The sequence below is a fragment of the Alligator sinensis genome, unplaced genomic scaffold (genome assembly GCF_000455745.1).
Source record: "Alligator sinensis unplaced genomic scaffold, ASM45574v1 scaffold353_1, whole genome shotgun sequence".
NCBI lineage: Eukaryota > Metazoa > Chordata > Crocodylia > Alligatoridae > Alligator > Alligator sinensis.
The window spans coordinates 2,093,370-2,106,654 of NW_005842075.1; the positions used below are offsets into that span (position 1 = coordinate 2,093,370).

General features: G+C 47.5%; 1 protein-coding gene across 1 annotated transcript in view; it reads left to right on the forward strand.

Moving 5' to 3' along the window:
* Positions 1 to 13,285, forward strand: part of LOC102386753 (alcohol dehydrogenase 4) — a 34,541-nt gene that overhangs the window by 19,389 nt on the left and 1,867 nt on the right. Inside the window, exons 5-8 of the mRNA XM_014519986.2 lie at positions 1,580 to 1,811; positions 3,647 to 3,907; positions 9,524 to 9,659; positions 12,779 to 12,917. Coding sequence (XP_014375472.1) covers positions 1,580 to 1,811; positions 3,647 to 3,907; positions 9,524 to 9,659; positions 12,779 to 12,917 — 768 coding nt within the window. The remainder of the gene's footprint in view (positions 1 to 1,579; positions 1,812 to 3,646; positions 3,908 to 9,523; positions 9,660 to 12,778; positions 12,918 to 13,285) is intronic.

Consider the following 13,285-nt stretch of genomic DNA (forward strand, 5'->3'; position numbering starts at 1 on the left):
TGCAGGGGGTCGGACTCGATGATCTATTGAGGTCCCTTCCGACCCTAACATCTATGAATCTATGAATCTATGTAGGGGGAGTCCAGGGAGGGAGGAGTAAGATCAGGTAGGCCTGAAAGCTGGTCCTTGGTAAGACCTGAAACTGCACTCTACTAGGGCTGGTTAGTGTGTTGGGGCTGCCTGTGGTAGGGCAGCCCCCATGAAATGCCACACATGGGCCACTCCAACAAAAGGTGAGGATGGGGCACCAGAAAGCCTCAGCTCTCACTGCCTTGTGGGTTACCCTGTGCGAAGGAAAGGCTAAGGGAGCACACCCCGACAGAAAAGCACTTAGCAAGGAGACCAGGGCCACATGGGTACAGGGGACCAGCAAGGGGCAGAAGAATAGAGTACCAGACCAGATGGGTCCAAGGGTCTGGATAGTAAGGCCCAGAATGAAGCCTGAGGCATAGAGTGAGGCCCAGTGAGTATAGTGGGACCAGAAGGGTCCAGCATCCAAGTGAGGGCCCAGGAAATAGAGTATAGGACTGTATGGGTCTGAGGGCCTGGAGAAGGGCCAGGAAAGTGTAGAACTAAAAGGGTCTAGGACTGTAGAACTAAAAGTGTAGAACTGAAAGGGGCTGGCAGCCTGGAAAGGGGCTAGGAGAGAGACCAAGGGCCAGGTAGCCCAGGGAGTGGCTGTGTGAGACTGAGGGGACAGAGGGCCCAGAGAGGAGCCGGAGAAGAGACCAAGGGGTCTGGCAACCTGAGTGGGGTTGATAGAGAGACTGAGGGGTCTGGCATCCCAGGAAGGGGCTGTGCAGAGAGACAGAGAGGTCTGAGGGTCCAGAGTGGGGCTAAGAGAGTCCAAGGGGTCAGAAGGCCCAGAGAGGGGCTGCATCTGCAAATGGTAGAATATATGTAAGGATGCCATCTGCAAGGCATGGGGCATGGTAGATATGGAGTCATGCAATTGGCCCATAAGGCCAGAACCACAATCCAAGGTGGTCATTGTAATAAGACCAGGGCGGCCTCCCGCACTCTTTATAACAAGTACCACTAAGGGCGCATCCTAATAAGTGTGCATGTGCAGTTTGAGGCACTGCAAACTGCACACAGTGCATTTGTACCCATTCAATGCACTGCTAATTAGCAGCATAGTGGGGAAGGGTTTAACACAGGGAGAGCCTAGTGTCAAAAAAAACACCACTGAAAAAAGCGGTGCAGCACATGCTGCAGCATAATGCTCTGCCAAAAAGGGAACCTGACCAGCCAGGGCCATGCTCTGGCTACTAGCCAGGCTCTGAGCAACTGGCTTGGCACCACTGCTGCCCTGGGAGGCTCCCAGGACCCTGGGTAAGGCTGCTGGGGCCAGCACAGGTGTTGGCCCTAGTATCCCCTACCCCATTCAGGTCACTTTGCTGCACGCTAGAGCATGAGTGCAGGGGCATGGCTGAGAACAAATAGCAGTGGCACAAATGCAGGAAATGAGTGCCCTTATAAGTGTGTAATTGTCAGGACGTTCCCTAAGGTAGCAAAGAGTATGGGAAGTCAGAGTAGAGAGATACTCAGTCTTGGCTCTTCTTTCCTCCCTACCTAGCAAAATTAAGACACCTATTTCTGATCAAGACCTGATGCCTGATGGTACCAGCAGGTTTACCTGCAAAGGGAAGCAAATTTACCACTTCATGGGGACTAGCACTTTCTCTGAATATACTGTTGTAGCAGAAACCTCTCTTGCCAAAATTGATGCTGCTGCTCCTCTGGATAAAGTCTGTCTAATAGGATGTGGATTTTCCACTGGTTACGGGGCTGCCATCAATACTGCCAAGGTAAGCTAATTAAGGCTGAATTCTTAATTATTTTAGTAACATGAACAATTGCACAGATTTAATTTCAGGAACACCTGTCCCACGTGACTATACTGAATTTAATGCATCTACTTGCATCAAAAATAAGAGCAGTTTTGGCCTGAAGGTTCATTTGTAAAAGACTATTCCTTTATGGAGCATTAGACTTGTCCATTCCAGTACGTGTGAGATGGTATCATTATAATGTAAAATAGCTTAAAGAAGTAAAAACAAATCAATTTGTCAGCTATTATTTGGAGGAATTTTACAAAGTCTACATATGATTAATTTTTTAAGTATTTTACACAATTCCTTTTTTAAAAATAAAACTGTATTTGACTGTGTTAGTCTTACCTCGGTCCTGGGGAACCTCTTTGAGAAAATTATCCATCTGCGAGGGGCCAGCAGGGAAGATTATGCTCAGGGGCAACCAACATGGGTTCATTAGAGGCATATCCTTTCAGGCCAACCTGGTGGCCTTCTATGACCAGGTCACAAAATCCTTGGACGCAGTTGTCGTGTTGGACATAGTCCTTCTGGACTTTAGGAAAGCCTTTGACACTGTCTCTCACCCCATTCTCATTAAAAAATTAGGTGACTGTGGTATTGATGCCTACGGAGTCAGGTGGGTCATAAATTGGTTGGAGGGCTACACCCAGAGAGGGGTGGTGGATGGGTCATTTTCGACCTGGAGGATGTAGGCAGTGCGGTTCCCCGGGGCTCGGTCATCGGGCCCGCACTGTTCAACATCTTCATCAGCAACTCAGACAAGGGGGTGAAAAGCACCTTGTTCAAAGTCGCAGATGACGCTAAGATGTGGGGAGAAGTCGGCACGCTAGAGGAGAGGAACAGGTTGCAACTAGATCTGGACAAGTTACAGGGGTGGGCAGATGAGAATAGGATGGGTTTCAATACTGACAAGTGCAAGGTACTGTACCTGGGGAGGAAGAACCAACAGCATACCTACAGGCTGGGGAACTCCCTTCTTGTCAGCACACAGACAGAAAAGGATCTTGGAGTCATTATTGATTCCTAGATGAACATGGACTGCCAATGTGAGGACGCGATCAGGAAAGCTAACCGCACCTTGTCATGCATCCACAGATGCATCATGAGCAGGTCCAAGGAGGTGATCCCTCTATGCGACACTGGTCAGGCCACAGTTGGAGTAGTGTCCAGTTCTGGGCACCGCACTTCAGGAGGGATGTGGCCAGCATCGAGAGGGTCCAGAGGAGGGGCACTCACATGTTCAGGGGGCAGCAAGGCAGGCCCTACGAGGGGACGCTACAGGACCTGAACTTGTTCAGCCTCCACAAGAAAAGGCTGAGAGGAAATCTGGTGGCCGTTTATAAACTGGCCAAGGGAGACCAGCAGGCAATGGGAGAGTCCCTGTTCCCCCGAGCACTACTGGGAGTAACAAAGAATAACGGCCATAAGTTGACCGAGAGTAGATTCAGGCTAGATATCAGGAGGCACTACTTCACAGTCAGGGTGGCTAGGATCTGGAACCAACTTCTAAGGGAAGTGGTGCTCGCTCCTACCCTGGGGGTCTTCAAAAGGAGGCTAGACAATCACCTAGCCAGGGTCGTTTGACCCCAGCCTTCTTTCCTGCCCATGGCAGGAGGTTGGACTTGATGATCTGCTCAGGTCCCTTCCGACCCTACCAACTATGAAACTGACTGTTTCCATATAATCACAGTTCCTATGCATTTACTATGGTTTACTGATGCAGGCCTGAGAACAGAGACCTATGTTTAGGAAGTCCTCTTTATTTCCAGATTTCCAAAACCACTTACTAACCTTTCTTGTTACTTCAGGTAGAACCTGGTTCTATTTGTGTCGTCTTTGGCTTAGGAGGAGTTGGCCTTTCAGCTGTCATGGGCTGCAAAGCTGCTGGAGCTTCCAGGATTTTGGGGATTGACATCAACACTAATAAATTTGCACTGGCAAAAGAGTTAGGAGCCACTGACTGCCTGAATCCTCAGGATTTCAAGAAACCCATCCAGGAGGTTATAACTGAACTGACTAATGGTGGTGTGGATTTTGCCATTGAGTGCATCGGCAATATTGATGTGATGGTATGTATACTACTGAATGATCTGCCCTCTAATACAGAGGTGAGAAATGCTATATGAGAGTTTAAAACATAAATAATTGAACACATTAAGATTGGTGTTTTTATTTTAAAAACCTAATAATTCATTAGAGTTAATACTCCCAAATATCATATTCTTGGCGGACTGGCCAAGTTCGCCGATGACACTAAACTTTGGGGCAAAGCATCCACACCAGAAGACAGGCGGGTGATCCAGGCTGACCTGGACAGGTTCAGCAAGTGGGCAGACGAGAATCTGATGGTGTTCAACGCCAATAAATGCAAGGTTCTCCACCTTGGGAAGAAAAACCACAGCATCCTTATAGGCTCGGCAGTGCTACACTGGCTAGCACTATGGAAGAAAGAGACTTGAGGGTCATCATTGACCACAAGATGAACATGAGCCTGCAATACGATGCTGCGGCTAGTAAAGCGACCAAAACGCTGGCTTGCATCCATAGATGCTTCTCAAGCAAATCCCGGGACATCATTCTCCCCTTCTACTCGGCCTTGGTGAGGCCGCAGCTGGAGTACTGTGTCCAGTTTTGGGCTCCACAATTCAAAAAGGATGTGGAGAAGCTTGAGAGAGTCCAGAGAAGAGCCACGCGCATGATCAGAGGTCAGGGAAGCAGACCCTATGATGACAGGCTGAGAGCTATGGGGCTCTTTAGCCTGGAAAAGCGCAGGCTCAGGGGTGATCTGATGGCCACCTATAAGTTTATCAGGGGTGACCACCAGTATCTGGGGGAACGTTTGTTCACCAGAGCGCCCCAAGGGATGACGACTAGGTAGAACGGTCATAAACTACGACAAGACCGTTTCAGGCTGGACATAAGGAAGAATTTCTTTACTGTCCGAGCCCCCAAGGTCTGGAACAGCCTGCCACTGGAGGTGGTTCAAGTGCCTACATTGAACACCTTCAAGAGCAAACTGGATGCTTATCTTGCTGGGATCCTATGACCCCAGCCGACTTCCTGCCCTTTGGGCGGGGGGCTGGACTGACAGTCATTGGAAGGAGTTTAATATTGTGTACTCCCAGCAGGTCATCCTAACACGGCATAGTCTTGACAAAGGACTTAAGAATAAAATTGACAACATGTGTCAAGTATCCAGGTTGTAGCTGTATTGGTCTAGACCAGGGGTGGGCAAAATATGGTCTTCAGGCCAAATCCAGCCTGCCAGGCCATTCTATCCAGCCTGCAGGGCCCCTAAAAAGTTTAGAAAATTAATATTCATCTGCCCCTGGCTCCTGTCAAAGATGACAGGGGCAGTAGGACCCAGGGGAAGCCCCAGCAGGCTCCTGCAGGGCCCTGGCCCCACCGCGCTCCCCAGCCAGAAGCCCCTGCCCAGCAGGGGCTTCTGGCCTGGGATCATGGGGCTGTTTGTGGCTGCACCTGTGCAGGAAACTCAGGTAAGATGTAGCGGGGGAAGGGGGAGGCAGGGGAGGACCATGGAGATTGCCCCAGTCCTCGGGGCTGGGCCAGGTCCTGCTGAGCCCCACAGTCTAGCCATGCATCTGGGAGCTGGCAGGGGGGTGGGAAAATGGCGGCGGGGGCAGGGGGACTGGAAGCAAGTGGGAGCATGGGGTCTGTGGTGGTGTCCCAGGCCCAACGCTGATGGGGCCCAGAGTGGGGTGGTAGGAGTGCAGGGTGTGGGCTGTGGAGACGAGTGGGGCTGCCCCAGCAGCCACACCATACAGGCAGGAAGCAGCGCACATCCCTGACCCTGCACTTGCCTGTGGGGAACGAGCTGGTATTCAGCACAGGGGAAAAGTGCCCCCCCCCAGCCCCTCGCCAGCGCTTCCTGCTACAGCCACTTGCAGCCTGTGTGGGGCTGTCCTGCTTCTCTGCCGCATCACCACCGCCCCATGGGGCAGCGGTGGCAATGGAGAGCAGGCACAGGCAGCCCCGCACAGGCTCTGAGCTGCTGCAGCACAGGGTGCTGGCCATGACGGGCAGGGGCTGCTTTTCTCCCGCACTGAGCACCAGCTTGCTCCCCAGAAGCTGCTGCTTGGCATCAGGCAGTGTTTGCCCCAGCCGCCTGCTTGGAGCTGCACCGTGCTAGGTTGTGGTGCAGCGGTGAAGCAGCTGGTCAGTGCAGTACTTCCACTCCCCCCCGCCACTTTCCACACTTTCCTGCCCACCCACTCTGCACTACATGACTTCCATACCCACACACACACATCCACCCATCCGCACAAACCCTCATATGCAATCAGTCCTGCATATACACCACAAACGCCCACAAATCAGGGCAAAAATATTTTTAAATTAAATTAAAATATATTATTATGGATGTTTGATTTTTAGTGTGTAATTTGGTTTTTTTTCCCCTAAGATGACTAACCCTCTTCCCCAAAGAAGTACTTCCAGGGGCAAGGGGAGGGACTTCCAGTGGCAAAGGTCAGAGGTTATGGGTGGGACTTCCAGTCCCAAGATGGCGACCAGGGGGCAGGGCATGTGTCAAGCGGTGCAGCTACCCATGCAGCCCTCAACTGCTTGACAAAACTCGGTAAGTGGCCCTCCACCTGAAATAATTGCACACCCCTGGTCTAGAGGAAAAAGCAATTGGGACTCGCAGTAGAGATGATATCTTTTATTAGATCAAGAAGATTTTTGCAAAAAAACATTTTTTAATTGCAAGCTTTTGGGTACAAACACCCTTCATCAGGCATTGGAGAAAAGATTGTAAAAGTTCTGCTAGGTAGAAATGATAGTTCATATTTCATAGGATTTCAGAGAGGAATCAGTAGATGGAAAACTCCTCTGGGCAGTCAATCCATAGCTGGTATGGAGGTCTCTCAACCTCTTGTGAGGTTCTGTGATGATGCAAATTACCTTGAAACAAAGGCAGGAGCAGGATCTCAGGTTTCAGTTGGTCACAGTTGCTTTCTGCTTAGGAAAATATGAATATTTCATTTAAAAAATCAGCTAAAATTCAGTATCTTCCATGTATAGGCTACAACCTAGATACCTGACACATGGAAGATTTTTTAAAATGAAATCTTCATATTTTCCCAAGCAGCAAACAGTGACCACCTGAAACCTGAGCTCTTGCTCCTGCCTTTGTTCCAAGGTAATTTGCATCATCACAGAACAACCTCACAAGAGAGGAAAGACTCCATACCAGCTATGAACTGACTGCCCAGAGGAGTTTTCTATCTAATGACTCCTCTGTGAAATCCTATGAAATATGAACTTTCATTTCTACCTAGGAGAACTTTTACAATCTTTTCTCCCATGCCTGATGAAGGGTGTTTGTACCCGAAAGCTTGCAATTAAAGAATTTTTTTTTGCAAAAATCTTGTTGGTCTAATAAAAGATATCATCTCTACTACGAGCCCTGATTAAATTGACAACATTACATTTGTGTGCTTCATAGTGGCTCCAAGGAGGCTATTAGGGAAGATGCCTTCCCAGGCTGTAACTCCCTAAGGTGTTATAGCAAAATGTTTCAGGGAACTCACCAGACATTTTTTTAATAGAGAAGAAGCACCCTGTCCTCCTTGGAACTACCTTCTTAGGATGGTCTTCATAGTCAAGATTCCCTTCTTTCAAATCAGGAGTACAAGGAGCTACATTTTACATGGCCACTTCAAAGCTTTGTTCAGGAGTGAAATCTAGTAATATGCCTTCACTTGGCTATTGCAATATATCCAAAGGAAAAGGCAATCTTAACTTTTCCTGCTTGATGCCAAGTTATAAGCACTTCCTGTAGCCCAGTATGTGAAGGGGAAGCATATAAGCAAGCTGTTGCATATCTATACAAGAGGATTTCCATTATAGTTTTCCTTTCTCACTAACTGCTTTAAGCATGGGTGACTGGTGCCCCCTGATACTGGGGGGGCACCAGCACCCGATCGCTGACCAGGGAGTCCCCAGCGGCCAATTGCTGCCACCGGTGAAAGTGCCAGTAGCAAACCAGAAGTGCTGCTGGAGCTTCTGTCAGTGCCCCCACAATCTCAGGGGGGGCACTGGTCTGCCGATTGGTGACCGCCTGCTGTATTGGCAGGGGGGGAAGAGGGGGTGGGAGGGACAGGGATGGTAAGCGGCAACTGCCCACAGATGCCACCAGCAGCGGCGGCCAATTTCAGGGGGTGCACATGCACCCGCGTGTACCCCCTATGCATTGCCACTGGCTTTAAGCAATGAGTCTCTCAACAAGCCATAGACCCATAGAGTTCAGTTCCCATACACACTACAATTCAGCCTGACTGTTCTTGTCACTTTTCAGTGTTATACCCAGAACTGTGCATCCAAAGCTATTCCAGAGAAATTTTTGGAATGGCATAATTCATATGGTATCACTTCACAAGCCAGAAATCTTCAAAAATAAAGTTACTAAATGATTAGATTTTTTTTTCCTTGGGAATTCCCAACTTCTTCTGCCCTACTTAAGCCTGTGCAAAACTGTGGCAAGTACTCCATAGATTTGTAACATGCATACTTCCTGAATCTCAACAAGGTTTGGAATTCATGATTTAATAACTCATAGGATACCCTCTATAAATCTAATTATTGTTATATTAAGCATCTATGTTTACAACCATATGCTTGATGGTCCAAATCCTGGTTCTGTTCAAGCCAAAGAAAGTTTTACCACAGACTTTAATGAGATCCAGATTGACCTTCAATACAAATGAAATAAGACTGGGCAATGAAAGCAAGCTTAACTTCTATGAAATATCATAAAGTTTAAGACAGCTGGTCATGATATTTGCCAGGTGAGACTAAGTGCAGTACTAACATTGTTAGGATAGGTGTTGTGCGACCTGTGTCCATAATCACATTAAGTAAACTTAAATATTACACTTCAGCAAATACTATGTTTTGGAAAATTCTCAGATCCCCTTTTTGTTGAGCGGAATTGCAATGGTGAGAGAGAGGTGGACTTCTTCTTTCTTTTCTTTAATAGCACTTCAATCACACGGTCAATTTTCAATATGGCTTAACATTTCTTCCTAATGTTTGTCTCTCTATCAGTTAGCCAATTTGTGTATGACAGTACTTTACTTCTCACCTCTTGCATCACAGTCCTTACTCAAGCTACCACAGAGGTCCAGATTTTAACAGAGTAAGACTTGAGTTAGTTACCATGGCACAAATAAAGAGAAGAGCCACCCGTATGATCAGAGACTTGCATGTCAAGCCATACAAGGAAAGGCTGAGGGACCTGGGACTCATCAGCCTAAAAAAGAGAAGGCTGAGAGGGGACTTGGTAGCAGCTTGCTGCTACATCAGGGGAGTACATTAAGGGCTTGGCAAGCAACTGTTCACCAGGGCACCCTTGGAGAAATCCAGGAGTAATGGCCACAAACTCCTGGAAGACTATTTCAGGCTCAACATTAGGAAAAACTTCTTCACAGTTGGGGTGTCCAGAATGTAGAATAAGCTCCCTCCAGAGGTGGTGCAATCACCTACCTAGGAAATCTTCAAGAGGAGACTGGACGGTCACCTTGCTGGGGACACCTGACCCCAGTTGTCTTTCCTGCTTGGTGCAGGGGGCTGGACCCGATGATCTTCCGAGGTCCCTTCCCGCCTTGCAATCTATGAATCTATGAAAAATCATCCTGTTAATTTTCATTTGGTTTTTTTTTCAGAAAGCTGCCACTGAATGCACCTCAGTGGGATGGGGGAGTTGCACACTTGTTGGAGTGCCTGCAGGTGGAGAATCAGTCCCTGTTTCTCCAATGAAGCTGATAATGGGACGAAAAATAAATGCCACTTTCTTTGGAGGTCAGTTTTCCCACATAGCCATCAATGTGAAAGAGGAAGGGTAGTGGAAGGATAGGCTTCTATTTGAAGTCAACCATGGCATGGCTGTATTTCCCCAAATGCTTGTTTTTTAAAACAAACACATATCAGGTTTGCCAGCCATTTCAAAAGTTAAGCCACAGTTGTACAACCTCATCCTCTTTTCAAAACTGCATGCTTGGGAGTTTTATTGGAAAAAATCATAGAGGGGGGCAGGGTTGTGGGGGAGGGCGGTATTTAGTTGGTTTGTTTTTTGGGAGGTGTTTTTGGAGGGTGAAGGAAGAGAAGTCTGGAAGTCAAATATATATAATGTATATCTGCCAAAACCATATTATGATGCCTGGTGTAAGGGAAAGTACCTAAGGCAGTGAGGACAGACAGTAAGTGATTAGGTGGTCAGGCGGTGGAGGATTTGCCACCCCAATCTCTGCCCAAGAAAAAAAATATTTCCATACATAAAAAGATGAAACCATGAGTTGGATCCAATGAAAGATTTTGGTGCCTGCATAACAGGTGCTGCGATGCCTATTATGTGCTTGGCCCTCTGAGTTTTGGGTTCCACTCTGAGTTAGGCACCTGACTCAGGGCTGAAAATTATGTGCTTACAAGCACCAAAAAGGTAGGTGCCTCTCTGATATGTGGCAATGGTGTCATCTACTTATTGTGTAATGGCCTAGAATGGGGGTCAGCAACCTATCAGTAACAGTGGGCTGAATTAATACAGATTGGTCCTAAAGAAGGACAGAAGCAGAAACAGTTGCCCAGATTTCTCCAGTAATATAGGAGAAATGACACTTTCTTTAATTAAGATTCCCACAAGCTAGAATTTGGGGCCAAAAAATTGCAAAGCTCCAAATGGATTCAGTCCTGGGTCCAAATTTTTGCATCACTGACCCAGGAGGGTGCATCAAGGTCCAGTGGCTTTAGTGCTGTGTTGTTGTGCAATAGCGGTAGCTATATTTGTTCTCAGATTATGCAATGGAAATTGGGTTTGGGACATAAATTAGATAAATCCCTGAGGATCCATATCCCAAATCCTTCTTGTTGGTTGCCCTCAAACACCAAGATGCACAAGGTTCAACAACTGTTTAAGTGCAGGAGGAAAAGTTTTACTTATTCTCTATTGAAACAGTTGAATTTGTAGGCTTAGGTCCAAAATGTGATGAGATTCAGCAGCCTGAGTGCTAATGCTCCAGGATGCGTTGGTACCTGGATTTGCTGTATCAAAGTGACTAGATGTGTACTAGAATGACTAGTTCTTTATTTTAATGGCAGAATTTAGGAAGCTGGGCCAAAAATGAAAAATGAACAAGATAAAGCAGGGTCCTCCATACTGGGGGAATCATGCACCCAGACACTGCCATGGGCCTGTTGAGCAGTAGTTGGCAGTTAAGCAGCATATGCATTTCGAGTGAGGCCCCATTCTTGTGGAATCTAAATAAGCCACTGAACACTCTCCTCTATGCCTTTCCCACCCAAAAGCTTGCTTTGAGCAAGTTCCAGAACAGTGTCAGTACAGCTTCATAATATTGATGGATTGCAAGTAGTGTGCCTTCCATCCTCTTCCGCCACTGTGAGGAGCCCTACTTATCTGGACAGTGACTGACGCATTAGCTTTTTAAACCTTGTATCTGTTTGTTATGCAGTGTTGAGAGGAAAGGAGGGCCTGACTCCTGACGAATTTAAGCAGCTAGATGGCCAAAGCAAGCCATAATTGGCCTAGGGGCAAGGGAAGTAAAATTAAGAGAACAAAGGTGGAGGGAATCCCTCTTGTACCCCATCTTTCAGGGATCATGCACTGTCTGTGAGCCTCTTGCCTTACCAATACTGTTGTAATGCAGCACCTACTGCTGTGGTTCAGTAGCAGAATCCTTATCTGACATGCAAAAGGCCTGGGTTCAAATAGTAGTTGTGCATATAACTGCAGCCATCGAGGCACCAAACATCCAGACTTGGTCTGTCTTGGTTGTCTGAAGTGGGGATGGAAGATCTGGGCAACCTCTGCTCTTGCCTAGACATGTCTTAAAGGCCCTAGTGACCTCTCGCACATGCACCATGATCTAGAAGTCTCAATGGTCGCTACTTGTAGCATAGCACTTTAGAAATGTAAGTGACAAGCATGGGCTAGCAAGATCCCAACTCCCAGAACTGCAGCCAGGGCTGCACTTGAAGGACCTGCTCACTCCAGAGGAAGCTAGAGTCAAAACAGAAGGAGCACCACCCACTAGTCTATGCCCAGGGGTATCCCCCAAAAGTGGGTGCAGACCATGGAGCAGAGAGGAGCAGCCTAATTGGGATCACCACCATACCTAGGTTCCTGGTGGCTCTGGGCAGCCCCCTCCCCTTCACCAGAGATAGCAATAATAATAATTGGACAATGGAAAAAAAATATTATTTTTGGGCCCCCTTTCTGTCCAGGCCCTGGGCAGCTACTCGGTTCACCCATACCTGTGTCTGGCCCTGATTACAATCCTCACCCCCTGCAGGGCAATCTACTCTCCTGTTCCTCTTTCTCCCCAGCAGCCAGGGACCTGATGCTGATTTTGAAGCCATGTCAAATCATTCCAGCCAGTTGGCACCAGAACCCAGAAGCTCCTGTGGCAGAGCTTGAGGAGTGGAGCTGGGCTGTGGCAGTGCTTCCCCCATCTCCCTTAACCCTGCCCCACAGTGGCTTATTTCCTCCTGGGCATAAAGGAGACCCCACCTAAGGCTGGAAAACAGATTAGCCCCTACCCATCCCTCTGTCCTCCTACAACTCCCAGGCAGGCAGCAGTGTGCTTGGTAGGCCAGATAAAATCTCTTCTTGAGTGGGATCCAGTCAGTAGAACATAAGTTACTGACCCCTGGTCCAGTGGTTGAGCACTTGCTCAAGAAGTGGAAAAACTGGATTCTAGTCCCTTGTGCCCTGAGGACGTTCAAATCCACATCTTCCACTTCCCAAGACAGTGCAGTAACCACTGGGCTAGAGAAACAGGGGAGAGAAATTAAACAAACCTATAAAAATTATGTATTTTGGCAAATGTCTAGTGCTGAAACAAAACTATCTTTCCTATTATATAAGCTCAGTCTGTTTAATTTGGTGTATTATGGGCTTGCCGCAGGGTGGAAGAGTGTAGAGTGTGTACCCAAGCTGGTGGCTGATTATATGGCAAAGAAATTCAGTTTGGATGCCTTGGTGACATACACATTGCCCTTTGACAAACTCAATGAAGCTTTTGACCTCATGCATGAAGGAAAGAGGTGAGTTTTCTAGCAACTATGTTGGCCTCACCCTGTAAGTTGTGGGGGAGGTGGGTGCATATGCTTCCATAGAGGAATGCTATGGTAAATGTCTGAAAATATCTGCCATCTGGTACAATCTAGCCTATACCAAAAGCAGAAAAAAAAATCTTCCCACTATTTCTGTGACATTCTCCCTTTATGTGATCTGTAGGAGAGGTAATTTAGCAAAGAGTACTTCCCCATCCAATGCACAAAAATATTCTCAAATCTTCCTGTAGCAAGATGATGGTTTTAACAGGGGCCCTAAAAAGTCATTGCAACAATCTCTCTAAAATGTAGCACTTCAGGCTCCCAACCCAAGAAAACCATGTGTCTGACAAGTGCAA